The sequence below is a fragment of the Myotis yumanensis genome, unplaced genomic scaffold (assembly GCF_028538775.1).
Source record: "Myotis yumanensis isolate MYYU_CA2020_CCGP unplaced genomic scaffold, mMyoYum1.0.hap1 SCAF_10, whole genome shotgun sequence".
Taxonomy (NCBI): Eukaryota; Metazoa; Chordata; class Mammalia; order Chiroptera; family Vespertilionidae; genus Myotis; species Myotis yumanensis.
Window position 1 is genome coordinate 33,348,447 of NW_027223761.1, and position 16,889 is coordinate 33,365,335.

The window sequence follows — 16,889 nt, forward strand, 5'->3', positions numbered from 1 at the left end:
AGCAAGGGTGCCAGACCAAGGTGGGGCGCTGGTTGCTGTCTGGTTGTTACTGAAAATTCTTTGCTCGGCACTGTCAGAGGGTGCGAGCGGGACTGGTTCTGGCAGCAGGTGTGAGCGGGTCCGTCGCCAGCAGCAGGTATGAGAGGCGGCTGCCAGCCCCAATTGCCCCTGAGGGCTTCTCCACCTCCCCCTGCTCCTGAGGGCTGATTGGGGCACCCGCTGACAGCGCCAGCCCCAATTGCTCCACACCATCAGCGAGTGCGAGTGGGGCCAGCGCCGTCAGCATGTGGGGGCGGTGGCGGGAGCGGGGCTGCCAGCAGAGGGGACCAGGGGCTGTGTGGGAGGGGCCGGTGAGGGGTGTGGAGGATGAGCCGAGACCTGTCCCTGTGCCCACCGCAGCCTCACAGCCCACAGTTCCTTTCAAGGTGCACGAATTCGTGCACTGGGCCCCTAGTTTGAAATAAAAGAGAACTCTTTAAACATACAACTGCTTAAAATATGAAAACTCTTACCAATCAATTCTAAAGCCAGGAAGCAGTTAAGAACATAATCTGAGTATTTAGAGCATGTTGAGTAAATGTTAATGAATGCTAGCTTACATTATGACATTATGCATGTTAAGTGGAAAGTCTGAAATTGCATTTCTCTCTGATGATAACCTGGGTCAAAGTATTGCATTTATAATTTATTTGTGAGGACATTTTCTGTTATAAGTGACAGGCATGGAACTCAAGCCAGCTTCAACACAAAATGGGCATTCACTGGTTTATGAAGAAGTGAGGACTGGTGGGTAAAACTGGCTTTCCATGGCTCCTATGTCAGGATACCATGAGGACTTGCTCTCAAGATGAGAATTGGCTACATCGTGGAGGTGGGATAGAATCCTTTAATGTAAGAAAGCTTGTATGAAAGCCTGAGACCAGAAAAGCTCAAATAACTGCCCTCACCTCTCGCGGCTTCTCAGGGGCACAGGGGTGTTTGAACCCAGGTTTCTCTTGCTCAGCCATCAGCGACATCTGCCTCTCTGCCCTGCAGAGTATATAAAACCTGAACCGACAGGGTGTCTGAAGCAGGATGTCATTATTTAAATCTGACATTTTAGTACAGATCTTGTGCTCATAGATTTCAAAAGATCTAAAATGAAGAATTAGCTTCATGCTCATTTGCATTCAGCTGCTATTTACAGTTTGTTAGAGCATCTCATTTTCCAAAGGACTATTTTATTTTCATTCATTCTCGACTTTGGGCAATGTAAAGGACAAAACGAATCATTCTGTTATTAAAGTGAGTGGTACCAAATAACTAATAGTGGAATGTCTGTGTCTTCCCTGATTCTGTGTTGTAATTAGGGATTAAATATGTATAGTTTGTCTTGTTGGGACAATGGTACCCATTCCTTTAAGATGTAACCATTTAACTCTGGGACAAAAGGAACTGACTGTATGTCCTAGTACACTTTATATTGAACTCCTTTAAACTTGCCCGAACAGTGTGGGCTGTTAGGTCACAGGAACACCTTGACATGGAGAATTTTTGTGTGTTGACATTTTGGCCAAGGACTTGACCTGAAATAAGTTTCCCGTGAGAATGTGTAATGTGCCCTTCCTGGAAGAAGTACACAGACTTGAATATGCCTGAAACATGTTTAATACACAAAGTTCACATTAAAAACAGCACAAAGTCTTTAATTTTTTTCAATGTTGGGTCCGGAGAAGCTCAGGCTTTTCTCTCATTTGCTACAATAGTTTTCCTTCAAATAATGCATTGGCAAGGTAACAGGTGGGTGACCCAGTGTCTGACTAGGGACTATCTCTCTGAATGTATTGTAATCTGAAAATGTGGATGTAAGTTCAATTACAGCTGGTTTGGCATTGATAAAACTATGTATACAACAATTACAGCTTCTCTTTATATGGCAAGGTTTGCTGGGTGTCTTATGACCTGTTTACTATCTCAAGTGCAAGTTCAAACAAATTTCATTTTTGTAGTAAAAAGTCTTTATTTCCAAAATGACTGGTTAGCCAGAAAAACTATAAATCACCTAACACAAGACTTTGGTAAAAAAAAAAGAGGTTTGGCGCTTCTTATAAATTTCCCCTTGTAAGCAAAAGAAGTAACACTTATGTAACAAGGAAGATGTTACCCATTCTCAGCCATTAACCAGTTACCTGGTTTTAATGCTCCAAAATTAGGATTAAAAATGTACCCGATAGGGACCAAATAACATGAGACACTGGGGTGGCTTGTCCTTTGAGTTACTTAGGAATCACCACCTTAAGGAACTTTGACTTTCATGGGTTGAGAGGAAGCATGCCTCTAGATAGTGAAGAGTAATAGTGCCAAAGTGAGCAGATGCTGTATCTACTTTTTTTTTTTGTCCAAATGAAAATTAAACCTCATTTCTTTCTTCTTTCTTTTTTTGTTTGTTTGTTAATCCTGAGGATATTTTTTCATTTTTAGAGTGGAAGGGAGGGGGTGAGACGACAGAGAAACATCGATGTGAGAGAGACGCATCGATTGATTGCCTCCCGCAGGTGCCCCGACCAGGGCCAGGGATCAAGCCTGCAACTGAGGTATATGTCCTTGGGTAGAATTAAACCCAGACCCTTCAGTCCGTGGGCTGATGCTCTATCTACTGAGCCAAACCAGCTAGGGCTAAGCCTCTTATTTATATTACCTTCCTTTGTAGAGAGAGAAAACGGTTTATTAAAGGGCTACAACAATAATGTTGGAAACAAAGCTCCAGGAACTCAAAGATGTGACAATAATGGCGCCTTCAGAATGAGGAAGCAAAATCCACATCCTTAGCTGAATAGGATTGAGGTGGATAACAACTGTAAACAGACCCAACCTTTTGACACTTCGTTCGTGTAAAAACACAAAAGACAGACCCAAATGAGTTTTTTATTGAACAGTCCCTCTTGGGTTAAAGAAAATAATACAGACTCAGGGCTATAGCATATACTACATGTTGTGTTTGAAAATATCCTGATGTGTTTAATGTAAATTCTTAAAATAGTGTATTCAAAGCATTGTATGCATCTCATCCATGATACATATTTGGATAAAGCATAATGAAAAAGACCTGCAACGGAAACAAAATGAATTTTAATAATAAATGAATAAGAACTGCCAATGGGTTCAACAAAATGTCCTTTTACACTAATCCTTGGTAGTCAGGTCTCCCTGTTTGGTGCTGATGAGTGCTGGGGAGGGGATGGAGACCCACGGCCTTCCCTATGGGTGTGCCTAGGACCAGAACCCCAGGGTGGAGTGCTGTCCTAGGCTTAACTTCCCAGCAGATTTTCTTGCCCAGCTTGATTCTGTCATATTCTCTTCTCCCTAGATTCCTATCTTCTAAATGTCTTAGCCACACCTTTTCTGTCTACAGAAGAAAGAAAAAACTTTACATATAATATTTTATGATTTAAAAAAAACTCTTTAAAATACAGAGATACATTTTTATTGAAGAATGGCGTGGTGGGTTGTGGGGAGACTCAGCAAAAGGTTTGTTTTGCATAAGTAAAATATGTTAGAATTGGTTTGAAAACGTAAAGGTCTAGATGCATGTTGGGAGATTTTTAAAAACTCAGGTTTGGGATTGCTAGTGTGGCCCCTTTTGCTGCCTGGGCCTTGGTTCTGGTGAGGACCTACTACTGGAAACATCATAAGACTGGCTTCCTAGGAGAATCATGGCAAAAAACAACTCAAAACAAGGCAAAAATCCTTTCTAGACTTAGTGTCCCTGTGCATCAGGTATAAGAACTGGCACCCTTATATTCAGATAAATCAGCCATCATTTCCTTTGGGCTATCAGGAACCGGTATCAGGAAAGAGAAATGTATTCAGAGTTTCTCAGTGAAAGAAGAAAGCCATCCAACTTCAATGCTCCTCTTCCTGTCTACCGTCTCCGTCTTCCCCAAGAACTATTGATAACCGAGGAGACTCAACAAGGGACCTCACGCTCCACTAAGGGAAAAGAGATGAGCAAACCATAGCTTCTTGCAAGAGAGGGCGGGCCAGAGAGAATGAGGGGATCTGCTCTCTTTATCTGAGGGGTGTGTTTCCTGCTGCACCCCGGGACTGAGGCACAGAGTCATTTCCAGACACAGTTGCCTCTTCCTGGAGGCCAGGTCTCTGCCCTGCGCCCGGGTGGATGCTCTCGGGGGACACATTTCCTTGTGGTACAGGGTGGCTGACACGTTCGTGCTGGAGAAGGACCGGCTGAGGGTGAGGGAGCCCTGCTCAGCCTGTGCCCACCAAGAAGTATACAGAAAGGATGTCCCTGGCACCCACAAGACCACTGGGCGAATGACACGGCGGAAATGACAACTAGCGTACACGATTTAAATTGCCTTAAACAAACAAGCAAACAAACGATCCAGCCACCGGTGACTCTGGCATCTCGAGCGGGGCCCTGGATACTTGGACCCTTGTTAACAAGGGTGAACGTTGCAGGCTCTGATCTCCTTCTTGTCTTTGCAGCTGGTAAACTGGGAGCTCTTGAACCTCTTCTTGACAGTCATGTAGCGTTCCTGGATCCCCCCTCCGCACAGTTTGGTGCATTCCGACCAGGCTGTCCAGGGGCGCATCCTGCAGCCTGAAAGCACGAGAAGCCGGGTTAGGCCAGCAGACATTGGGGCAGCACAGGGGTGCTGAATTCTAGCAAACAGCTGTCACATCTGGTTGTCTGGGCTTCTCCTCTGCTCTTGTACGACATGAGTTGTTGAGTTAAATAATGGCTAGAGTCCCTGTTAGGAACGGATAGTTCCTAGGTGGTAGACTGCAAATACTTTGCAGCTCCTCCCATCACCGGGCTGTCTGCTTCTCCACCTCTTGAATCGGGGCTTGATTATATGACTTGCCAATGGCTGGAAAAATAGCTGCTGGGGACCTTCCACATAAGAAAGCCTGGTGAGACTGATGCAGCAGGCCTGTGGAGGGGCCCCAGCCACCCTCTCTGAGGCCCCAGAAATGCAGGCGAGGCCTGTGTAGACCTTCCAGCCCCAGGTGAGCCAGCTGCTGACAGTAACCACACGAAGGACTGAAGCTGGACCACAGAAGGTGCATCCAGCCGAGCCAGCCCAAGTCACTGAGCACAGAATCATGTTAATACATGACTTCTAAGTAGCTACTGTTTGGGGTGGCTTCTGAAGGCAGCAACGATGCAAGTTGCAATTAATCACGTCTTTCTCTTATGCTTTGCTCCCCGAGTATTTAGCCTCCTTCCCAAATACTAAATAAACGCAAGTGTAATTTATTATTCTTCCTACATAAATGTGCCCTTCCCAAAGAAAATTTCCCTGAACCCCGGATATAAGGTTAGATCTTTTTTTTTTTTTTTTAAAAAAATTTCCTTGGCTTTCTTCATATGACTGCCTTGTAGAACCAGTCACGTTTATGATCCTTCAATACTATGCCGAGTTTCATGGAGGAGAAGAACCTGGCATAGCGTCTGCCTGGCACCTGGTGGGGCTCAAATGAGTGTTGCCTAGCCGACCGACTACCATGTGCAACAGACAGCATTTTCGTGTGCAAGCAGCTTGCTATCAGAAAGTTCATGAACTGTCAGATAGCTCCTTGTATGTGCGTTTCTCATCGCCCTAGATGGAATGCCTTAAGGAAGAGAGAAGAAAAGGGTAATGTGAGCTGTGCTTTTACAAACAGTGTAGGGACATATCCTTAACCTTCACGTTTATGCAGGCACCTTCCTCACCCACTCTAGGGAATCCAAAGACCATCCATGGGCCTGCACCCAAGACTGAACCGTGGATCTTCCCATCTCATTGTTTCATGGATTCACTGATGGTTTTGCAGTCTTGGCCGGGATCAGCTTACTCAGCAGTGTCGCCTCAGGTGGGGAGATTCAAGTCCTAAAACCCCCTCAAGTTATGCTGGAGGAGGGGGCACATAATCTCTCTCCCAGGCTACAAACAAAACTTAATAAGTGGCTTTGTGCCTCCTTCAAACCACTCAACGTGTCTGTGAAAGTCGCTCTAGCTTAAAACCTTCACCTACAGAACCAAGTCTCCAATCCTCAGCAGGCCACTAGACCTTCCTGGCCTGGTCCCCACCGCTCCAGCGGGGTTTCCTGCCGCTCCCCTTGTACTCTGCTCCATCTGCGTCCCATCTTTTGCTTGAACATATCACACTCTTTGGTATCTCTGTGCCTTTGCAATTACTATTCCTGCTCTAACTGGCAAACTCCTACAAGCTCTTTAAGACCCCCTTGCATTTCCCCTGCTTCATCTCCCTGAACTCCAGCCTCACATGTGGGAGCAGTACCTGGGAACTGCTCCCCATCTGACTCTTCCCTCATCTGCTCACTCCTCCGGCTCTCTCGGGCCTCTCTCCAGCGCAGCTTCTGGATGGATGGATTTCGGCATTTCCGGAGGCGGCACTTTTTTCGCTGCACAGTCTCTGGGCAGGGTGCACCTCCAAACTGAGGCTCCATTTGGATCATCCGGGTTCGAATCATGTGGCCTTTCCCACATGACTTGTTACATTCCGACCACTGGGACCACTCGGTGAGCTCACAGTCAGTGGCTGGCAAGACACAGAAGGGCATGAGTGCATCTCATGTCTGAAACAAGATACCGCCACTTACAGTCTCCTTTGAACATCTCAAACCAAGCCTGTGAGAGCAGGTGCTCTTATCCCATTCCACAGAAGAAGAAACTGAGGCTCCAAGAGGCAGACTAACTTCATCCAGCCCACACGGTTGGTAAGCAGGAGGGGCAGGATTGGTGCCCAGGTCATAACCTACATTTTATGGCCTCTCTGTGACTCAGGAAGGCTTGCGGGGGGAGGGTGGGGAGAGGGGAGAGGACTTTGTGCATGTGTACAGAGCCTCTTGCCTTGCTCTGTGAGCTTCTGGCATAGATCTGAATCTGGGCAAGCAGCCTGAGTCATAAGGGAGAGGGAGCATGAAAGACGACTGCAAGTGCATTTCAGAGGAAGCCAAAAAGCAGATCACAGCCAAGTGTGTCTGACTTTCCAACACCTAAAAGAGAAGCTCTCCTGGAAAAGTAGCCAGAAAAGCAGGCTCTCTCCCCTCAGGATTAGTCCCCGTGTAATGCATACAGCTGATCGCAGATTTGGGAGGAGATGGGGTGGGCACTGAGCTTTTGAGAGCTTGGCTTGTTTTTCTTAACAAGGCTGCAAGGGTACAGGAGTCACTGACTCAGTGTCCACCCTTTGGTCATGGACAAATAAAATGGTCAGAGGGAAGAGGAATAAAGTAAAAAAGCTTGGAATATCCATTGGTTAGACAGCTGCTAATTGGGGATGAAGGTGAGGAGGGAAAGAACTAAGAAGTAAGGCTTACCGAGCCTTGTGCAAAGCGTTTTTCATCTAAATCTCCTGTTTAGACTGCACAACAACTTGTGGTTTGTGTGCTTTGTAGATGGATGTGGGATCCTCATTACTAATGAGGAGACTGACTGAGAGTTTACCCAGTTAACTGCCACGTGTCCAAAACGGAAACCATCCTTGAGTCTATAGACGCTTATTTAAATTACTTTGCTAACACAGAGCCCTGTCTGGTTCGGCTCAGTGGATAGAGTGTCGGCCCGCGAACTGAAGGGCCCAGGGTTCAATTCCGGTCAAGGGCACATACTTGGGCTGCAGGCTCGATCCCCGGCCTAGTTGGGGCATGTGCAGGAGGCAACTAATTGATGTGTTTCTCTCACATCAATATTTCTCTCTTTCTCCCTCTCCTTTCCCCTCTCTAAAAATCAATGGAAAAATATACTCAGGTTTAGGATTAACAACAAAAACCACTTTGCTCACACAGAGATGGAAATCCAAGCTCTTTCTCCCTCCCCAGCAAACAGTTGGACATTTCGACCCAGCAGTATGATCCGGCACAGGGCTGGTTAACGGCGGGCGTGCGGGAGTGCCAGGACTTACGGCATTCGGGCAGCATGCACTTCTCCACCTGCTCCAGCTCCTCATTACAGTCCCCGAGCTCAGCCAGAGACTTGAGCATCCGCTGGCGGGTCCGCATGCCCTTCCCACAGGTCACGCTGCAGTCGCTCCACTCGGACCATGGGGACAGCAAGCATGGGATGGTGTCTAGGCGGAGAGCCAGGTTTGCCACTGAGAAGAAGCCCCGTCTGCTTTCTTTGATCCCTGTGCCCCCCACTCCCTGTCCCCACTCTTGTCCATGGAATAAGGTGAAACTGACTGATAGATTCAGACACTCAAGTGAACCCCAGGGGCAAGAAGTGGCTCAGCAGATTCCTGCTGTTCTTGTCACTCTCCTGCAACTCCTCTGGCCCTGCTGGAGACTGATGTGACATCACATGATACTGAACACACAAGTAACATGAATATACAAGTCCCCACTTGAAACACCACTGAGGGTCTGAGTAGGGTCTTATTAGAGACAGAAACCTCCCACACACCCCAGGAACCATACACTAAAAGTTAGGCGCAATGTTGCATCTTTGGACATGTGCTGGAACTCCTAGAATGTGTATGTACTCTGTGCATGTGTACATATGTGTACTGATGTGTAAGCCTATGTGCATCTGTGCACAGAGCAGGGGTGTAGTGTTTTATGGGGCCAGGCAAAGCCAATGTACAGGCGTGGGGAGGCCTCGGATGACCTGGGGAATGCACATGCCACCTGAATGTATCGTTACCCTCACAAAGATACTCCGGGCCCCTATAAACATGCTGCAGGTGAATTCTAACCAAAAGTCACCAATTTGCCACCCAGCATTGCTCAGAGTGTCCCTTAAAGGAGGCTACTCTCTCTGGGTCTGGTTGATGTCCACACAGCTATGGCCTTCATCTTGATCCTAGCAGTGCCCTGCAAGGACGGTGGAACGGAACCTACCCCACCTCCGACCTTGATAGAGGTGGTAGTAGGGGGTGCTGTGGTCCCCCATCCTGTCCCTGTCTCCCTCCCCTACCCCACCTCCCATGCCCACTCACGGCACTCCGGCATCATGCACTTCTCTGTCTGAGAGATCTCGGCCTTGCACATGGAACCGTCCGCTGGGCTCATCTTGACCATGCGGTGCCGCTTCTTCATGCCCATCCCGCAGGTGGCACTGCACTCGTCCCACTCGCCCCACTCGGTCATCAGGCAGCTGCTGGAAGCTGGGGTGTCCAGTGGCCTCGGAGTCATTGGTTGCCTCAGAGCCGGGCCCCGGCCCCGCCCCGCCCACCCAGGGTCCCCACACTCACAGCACTCCTCGTTGACCATGCACTTCTCGGTCTCCTCCGTGGGCAGCGTGCACACAGAACCATCCTCCGGGAACTGCTTCACGTACCTCTCCCGGGACCGCATGCCCATGCCGCAGGAGATGCTGCAGGGCGACCAGGTGATCCACTCGGACATGGTGCAGGTGGACCCATCTGCAACACACGGAGCAGACGCTGCAGCCCCAGCGCCGGGCGCCAGGGGGCACGCCAGACACGACCCGTGGGACCCAACTCCATAAGGGCAGGAGTCAAAAGGAACCAGCTGGCTTTCAAAGGGGAGTTAGCCAGTTGAGGATGTTGTAAGGGAACATAAAAAGTCTACATTTTAAAACCAGAAATGTCTCTAAGAGTAAATGAAATACTCTTTTCCAGGTACATGGGGCACTCAGTGAGGATTACTCCTTACTCCACGATAATGCATATGAAAGACACTTGGATGATAGAAGGATGACTATATTAATAAAAGGGTAATATGCTAATTAGACCAGACATCTTCCGGATGGCCTTCTGGACAAAGCCACAGTGGCAGGGGCGAAGCAGAGGTGGTTAGGGGCGATCAGGCTGGCAGGGGAGGGCAGTTAGGGGGCATCAGGATGGCAGGCAGAGGTGGTTAGGAGCCAGCGGTCCCAGGTTGTGAGAGGGATGTCTGACTGCTGATTTTGGCCCGATCCCATATCGGGCCTAAACTGGCAGTCGGACATCCCCCGAGGGGTCCCAGATTGGAGAGGGTGCAGGCCGGGCTGAGGGACAACCCCCCTCCCCCTCGGGCACGAATTTCATGCACTGGGCCTCTAGTATATACATATTCTGAGGTACTGTGTAAGCTGTCAGTTCCCAGTCTAGAAATACAGATGAGAGAATTTTGTTCCCAAAGGAGAGAGCATGACTGGCCTTGAGACATAGGACCTGAGGACTGATTTGTACCCAAAGAGCAGATTATATTAAGTGGCTGCAGGCACCTCAATGCCTCAGTTGAGGTTGATGACAAAGACGAGAAGACCTCAGCTACTAATAGGGAGCAAATGGTTGGGTGGGGAATTGAGAGGGAATGTCTGTGTGTGTCAGGAGAGGGGGGCCTAGAGGAAGAATGAGGAAGGCAATGTTGATATCCTGGACTACCTATGGCTTTGCTCCCAAGAGTGGGTGTTAGCAAAGACCATGATCCTGTAGGAAACACTCAGGATGTTGGTGAAGAAGATAGCCAACCTCCCAGCTTGGCTTGTGGTCCTGTTTCCAAGGTGGTGGTGGTGGCGTGCTGCTCCAGTTGGAAACACAGGTGTGTGTGTGTGTGCGCGCGTGCTTGTTTAAAAAAAGAGGAAAATGAAGTCATCCTTCTACCATCTATCCATTTATTCATGTCACTGAAGACACTGAATGCTTAGGCGAATACTCTGAGGTTAAAAAGAGGTGTAAGATATGGATCTTGTTCTACTCCAGGGACAAAGCTAACTAAAAGTGCATGTACATCCAAATAAGATAACGATGTTCTGGTGTGATATGGGTGGAGGTTCAGGGTTTGGCAAGCCCCAATTCAGGCTGCCCATAACCTGGCAAGATGTTACCCTGAGCAGGAAGAATACCCTCACCACCAACCCCAGTGTCTTGTGAGAGGAAGAGGTTGGAGTCGAGAGGCATCCTCCAGACATCCTCAGGTGTTTTCAGTACAATGTTCACCGCGTGGGGTGAGTGTCCGAGTGCTCATTTGCACCAGGCCTCCACCTTGGTTCTCCGCAGAACTATTTTGCCAGTAAATTAAGTGGAGGAGTTTGCACATTGGGCAGCGAGGAGCCACAGAGTTTTCAGCGAAGGAGTGACACGACCAGATCTTCATTGGCAAAGGACCCTTCTAGTGGTGCCTGGATGTGGGCAGAGACGATAAGGCCTTGGATAAAGAGCTGGCTCAGATAATCAGGAAGAAACCCTAACCACGGCTATTTTATTGTGGTTGCACAATACAACGTACACTCGTGAGGTCATATAATGACTTCCAAATGTCCAAAGGGGTCCTTGCTTCTTTCCTATTCTAAATGCTCCCCAAATAACCAGAGCAGAGGGGAGCCTGCTGTGGGCACAAGAGAACCTTATTTGACTTTGGGTCGAGTAGCCTCTGGGGAACATGGACCCCAGGTACAAAGAGCAGGCTTATTTGCAGAAATAGAAAAGCTTATCCTAAAATTCTCTCCCCTCTGAGGAGTCTTATCATGGGCACAGTTAACAAGAAACCACCGTGGAAGTGCAGCCAGGAGAGGTGCTTAGGCTGTTCCCCAGGAAGAGCCAGCTAGTGGATGACGTGCCGTGGGGGAAGCTCTCTTCAACCATCCTCAGCTTGGAAGCAGTTTTCTTCCGGCCATAAACCAGCTCAGTCTTATCCCTTCCCATTGCCTCACTGCCTCTCTGAGATGGTTAAGATCACAGAGCACCGAGTAGAGAGCTGCCCAGACAGAGAGAGGAATCGTTTTCTGGAAAGGAGGCAGCTGACCTTTGCACAGCAATCAGCTTAGCGCCATCTGGAAGCCTGAGCCATCCTGACATAGGGGCGCAAGCTCGTAGTTCTAGCCTGACCTTTGAGCAGTTGCAGACACACACACACACACACACACACACACACACACACACACAGAGAGAGAGAGAGAGAGAGAGGTTGAGAGAGAGAGAGAGAGAGAGAGAGAGAGACTGAGGATTCCTGCAATCATCCCCCAGGCCCTGACACAAAGAAGCCAGTGTTCTGCCTCAGGCTCAGGCAGGACAGAGAGCCAGAGGGTCCTGACCCAGAATCAGGGCCAGGGACCTAGGTGCAATCTTGCCCAACCTGTTCATCTGCTTCTTTAAAATAGGCTGGAGTTAAGGCCCAGAGCAGGCTGTTTGTTATCTGTAATTTGTCATGAGATGTTTGCTAGCTCTTCAGTAACGTGTGTATATTTTCTTCTGGTGGCTGGGGAAGGAGGCAGGTGGTCAGTCAATCTCAATAATCCATTTGATGTCATAAAATGTGTTCTGTGTTCAGAGGCCTGGAGACACCGTTAGAGATGGGGCACTGACCTAGGTGGACCCCACTGACAACTGCAGCCAGGGTCCTGGTGCCCCACTATGGACCCAGCCTGAGTAGGTACGAGGGGCCGGCATCACCAGCCAGAACCCTTCCCTCCTGAGCTTCTCTGCCCGCCACCTGCTGGCCTGGGTTGCCTCCTCACCTTCGTCACTGCAGCCCGGGCCCATGCAGGGCTGGAAGTCCTGGGTGTCGGGGCAGGGGACACTGAGGTCCAGCTGTGCCTTCAGCATGCGCTGCCGCATCCTCTTGCCTTTGTCGCAGGTGGAGGAGCTGCAGGCGGACCATGGGGACCAGTTGGAGTAGATGCAGGTTTCTGGGGTGTCATCTGGGAAGAGTAGGTGACAGGTTTTCCCTGGGAGCCTGTGGCTGCTGAGACTGGCCCTCTCCCCAGACAAGCTCATTGGGAGACAAGAAAATCCCTGCTGCCTGGCCGGCCTCCGTGAACCTGGTACTCCTGGGATGGGAGCAAGCCGGTCCCTTCCCTTTAAAACCTTTATTTTAGCATTCCGCGGGTAGCTACATAACCTAATAACAAGTAAAGATTCTCCTGCTATCCCTTGCCCTCAACAAATGAACGTCTTTTCATTTCCCTCACCATGGCAGACATTGTGGGCATATCACAGGCAATGTGGGCAAGCACAGGTTTTTTGTGTGTTGCTGCTTCATCTTCCCATGATCACAGTACACACATGGGTGTCATGATAAGAATAAGAGCAGCCGATGTTCACTGAGCACTTATTATGAGCCAACGTCATTCTAAGAACCAAACATGTTTGATCCCATTGGAGACATAACAACTCTCTCTGAGGCAGGTTCTCTTATGATCCCCATTTTCCAGGTGAGGAAACCGTGGCAGAAAGGTGAGGGAGGTCCCATGAGAAAACCTGAGCCGCCGCCACGACCCTGCCACTCCCTCCTGACTGTGGGATCTGGGCCTCACTCTTCTTGCTGGGGGAGGGGACTCACCCACGTCTGCCTCACAGGCCAGTACGAGAACCAAAGCAGGGAGCGACCTGAGTACTGTGAGGCCTGTGCAAATGCCATTGACACGATCATTTTAAAGGCCCGATGCTGGTGAGTCCATATTCCAGGATCACACCTGCACCGGTTCCCTGAATCTTTGTGCCTAGCCTTGGCCTGGCTTTGGCTCATAGCTCTCAAGCAGAAATTCTCAAAGATGAGATGATCAAGTCAAAGGACACAAGTATTTGTGGCTTTTAAAACATGTTAGCAAATTGCTTTCCCAGAAGATGGGGCCAATTTAGGTTGCCACTGGCAACAAAGGGAAACAACGTACCTTCATCTTTCTCTTCCGGAGCCAGGTCTGCTACTATATCATCCACGTTGTCCGGTACGATGTTGCATTGTTCCCCCTGCAAGAGAGCTTTACTCAGAGGGCTCACATTGAAGAATGGAACGGGTAGGGGGAAGATGAGGGAGGATGTAAAATATAATGCCCACCCTGTGTATACAAGGCGGAGTTCTGGGTCGACATTTACAGCCTGACTGAAAAAAAAAATGGCAATAAAGTCACAGCTTCCAATTCCTGACCCGGGGCAGATATTAGTAATTGATTGTGGGACTCATCGTGAAACCTGAATAATTTGCATACTAGATACTCTGGGAGGGCCAGGAATCCTACATCCTGGAATATGCCAGGGACCCCATGATTCTAAAGCAGAAAGGGGGACTGTCTCCTCGAACCCTTGGTGGGAAAGGTCTATGCCAGGGTGAGCTCTAACCCAGTACCTTCCGGGCGATTCTCTCGATGACAACTCTGGCTACTTGAGTGATGGACCCGCCCTCTGGATCGTAAAAAGGACTCTGAGGATGGTCCAGACTGGTCAGGGGCCGGATTTTCTCCTGGGGAATTGTGGGCCTGTTGGGTGACTGCAATGGGGAAAACAACAACAACAAGAAAAAAACCAGATACAGAGAGAGGGAAATAGAATTGGTTAAGAACCACGAAAGCAATTTTGTGTGCGTGTTTGCTCGCAAAGCAATTTGACTGTAATATGATCAGAACAAAAACCTTGATAGGAATTTAACAAGTTTAACTACTATTTATGTTATGGAATTCTATTCACGCCATGTGTCGTGCGGGGAAATTTGTAGGTCTGTACTTTCAGATTCTCCCACGTACACGGTGGGATTAGGCACAGATGAAGAGGTCCCCACAGCTCGGAAATGGCTGAGCCGGGCTGGCCTGAATCCAGAGCTCTTCCTACCAGCCCAGGCGTTGGCAAACCTTTGTCTGCAGAGGGTCAGATGGTAGATATTTTAGGCTTTCTGGGCCAAACCGTGTCTGTCGCAAGGACTGAACTCAGCTGTTACAGTGAGAAAACCGCCCCAGACAACATGTAACCGAATATGTGAGGCCGGGTTCAAAAATTTTATTTCCAAATGAGGTGGTAGGCCGGATTTATCCCGTAAACCATAGTCACCATCACCTGTTCTCGATTGTTCTACCACTGGTTTTCTGATGGCTCCATTTTGATGTTGGTGTATTGACCATATCTGAGAAATATTGGCATTCAGGAGAGATTCCAAACTCCTTAGCCTGGCTGTCCAGAAACCTTCGGCATATGGTCCAGTCCCCCCTTTCTTCCCTCTCTCTCGCCTCCCTGCTTCCTCCATGCAGTGCCCTTCGCCTGGTGTTCCCTTGCTCACCCATGAGCGGCTCTTTAGCAGATGCCCTCTCTGTGCCCTCCTGACTGGCTGCACAGACACTGTCCAGAGCCCAAATCAGACTGTGTGTGAGGACGTGGTGATGAGACCACGCTGGCCTTCCCGGCCACACTGTGAGTTCGTCTAGGACACGGGCCAGATTCACGTCTGGGTCCAGGACGCCGGGACGGAGGCGGGCAAGGTTTGTCACTCACCACCCCAGGCACACGCCTACCTCGTAGGTCACCCCGCTGTCAGTGCCCGCGTCCCAAGGAATCAGGTCCTGCACCAGCTTCTGCACCCAGCCGCACTCCTTGGTGCACAGGTCCTCGGCAGACAGGCCCACGTTCCAGTCGGGGCTGGGGCCCATCATGGTCAGGAAGGACATTAAGTGGCGAGTCCTGTCCACGGAAAATTCAGCCGAGGGTGCTGCTCTCCTGGAAACCAAACACAGAGACCATTATACGAGGGGGTCCAGGGGTGCACACTCTGAGGGACATCTGGCCAGACCATGTAAAGCAAGCATGTCAAACTCGCAGCCCACAACGAATAATTTTGCGGCCCAGCCAGTATAACGGTATGTAAGAAATGTTTTAATAAAAATTTCGTAACTTGCTGTAACTGGTTTTGCTCAGTGGGTAGAGCGTCGGCCTGCGGACTGAAAGGTCCCAGGTTCGATTCCGGTCAAGGGCATGTACCTTGGTTGCAGGCACATCCCCAGTAGGGGGTGTGCAGGAGGCAGTTGATCGATGTTTCTCTCTCATCGATGTTTCTAACTCTCTATCTCTCTCCCTTCCTCTCTGTAAAAAATCAATAAAAAATATAAATAAATATATATATATAAAATTTCGTAACTTAATTTTTACAATATCCTGTTATGCATAATTATTAATAATGAACCTCAATGTTCGCTAATGACTGATTACTATAATCATGTTGCATTCATTTCCCTTACACACCTTATGCACAGGTGCACCATTTCTCTCCACTAATACTAGCAGCGAATATTTTAGCAGCCGATTGCCACATCATTAGTCTTGGACTGACTTGTTTGGTGTGCGCAACAGGAAATATTTTGCTCTTGGAGAACAAGAAAAATAGGTTTATTTGCGTTAAGCTTATTAATTTGTGCAGTTATTCAGTGTCTGGTAAGTTAATGTTCAAGAGAAAATATTAATTTTTATTAAAATGTTTTATTATTTTATGTTAATGATGACTCATTTATTTTAGCCCTTTGTATTCAGCATGTCTCTATCGAAATAAAACTACATTTATTTCTATGAAAATGGAAGCTTTTGTTTTTTTGCGGCCCACATAAACTTAAACCTTGTTTATCTGGCCCGTGTTAGCCTTTGATTTTGACATACCTGGTGTAAAGGATGAAGGCATGGGAAGGCAGATTCTCGGTCTCCCCGTGCCTTTGGCCATGAGTGGTTTACACCATTCTCTCTCCTGAGTTTATCCTTTGGCCACACGTAGAGAGAACCAAATGCTTCCATTTTATCTACTATTTTTTTTTTTTAATCCTCATTCAAGGATATTTTTCCATTGATTTTTAGAGAGAGGGAAAGACAGAGAGAAATATCAATGTGAGAGAAACACATCGATTGGTTGCTTCCTGCATGAGCCCTGGCCAGGGCCCCTGCCCTTGACCAGAATCGAGCCTGGGACCCTTCAGTCCGAAGGCCGATGCTCTATCCACTGAGCCAAACTGGCTAGGTCTCATCCACTTTTAATGTGTACACAGCACTTACTATTCCTTTATTTATTTGTTTAGCTGTTTATTGACTAGGAAAGGAGGGCTTTTGTCTGCCTTCTTCATGGCTTTAATTCCAGTTCCTGTAACAGTGCCTCGCACGAAGTAGATGCTCTGTAAATGTTTCTGAATAAATGAATGAATAAATACTTTGTGCTACATGTGAGCCCAGCTATGTTGGATGTGAGATGAACTTTACAA

General features: G+C 48.4%; 1 protein-coding gene across 3 annotated transcripts in view; it reads right to left on the reverse strand.

Annotated features, from left to right (window-relative positions):
* Positions 1 to 2,888: 2,888 nt before the first annotated feature.
* Positions 2,889 to 16,889, reverse strand: part of SPON1 (spondin 1) — a 247,809-nt gene continuing 233,808 nt past the window's right edge. For 2 of the 3 annotated variants that reach the window (XM_070428271.1, XM_070428272.1), the window contains 10 exons: positions 15,168 to 15,369; positions 14,015 to 14,155; positions 13,727 to 13,771; positions 13,563 to 13,638; positions 12,408 to 12,590; positions 9,199 to 9,369; positions 8,944 to 9,111; positions 7,912 to 8,076; positions 6,286 to 6,546; positions 2,889 to 4,600 (listed from right to left, as the gene is read on the reverse strand). In XM_070428271.1, the coding sequence (XP_070284372.1) occupies positions 4,437 to 4,600; positions 6,286 to 6,546; positions 7,912 to 8,076; positions 8,944 to 9,111; positions 9,199 to 9,369; positions 12,408 to 12,590; positions 13,563 to 13,638; positions 13,727 to 13,771; positions 14,015 to 14,155; positions 15,168 to 15,369 (1,576 nt within the window). In that variant the 3' untranslated portion in view covers positions 2,889 to 4,436. The remainder of the gene's footprint in view (positions 4,601 to 6,285; positions 6,547 to 7,911; positions 8,077 to 8,943; positions 9,112 to 9,198; positions 9,370 to 12,407; positions 12,591 to 13,562; positions 13,639 to 13,726; positions 13,772 to 14,014; positions 14,156 to 15,167; positions 15,370 to 16,889) is intronic. The other variant, XM_070428270.1, reaches the window with a different exon arrangement.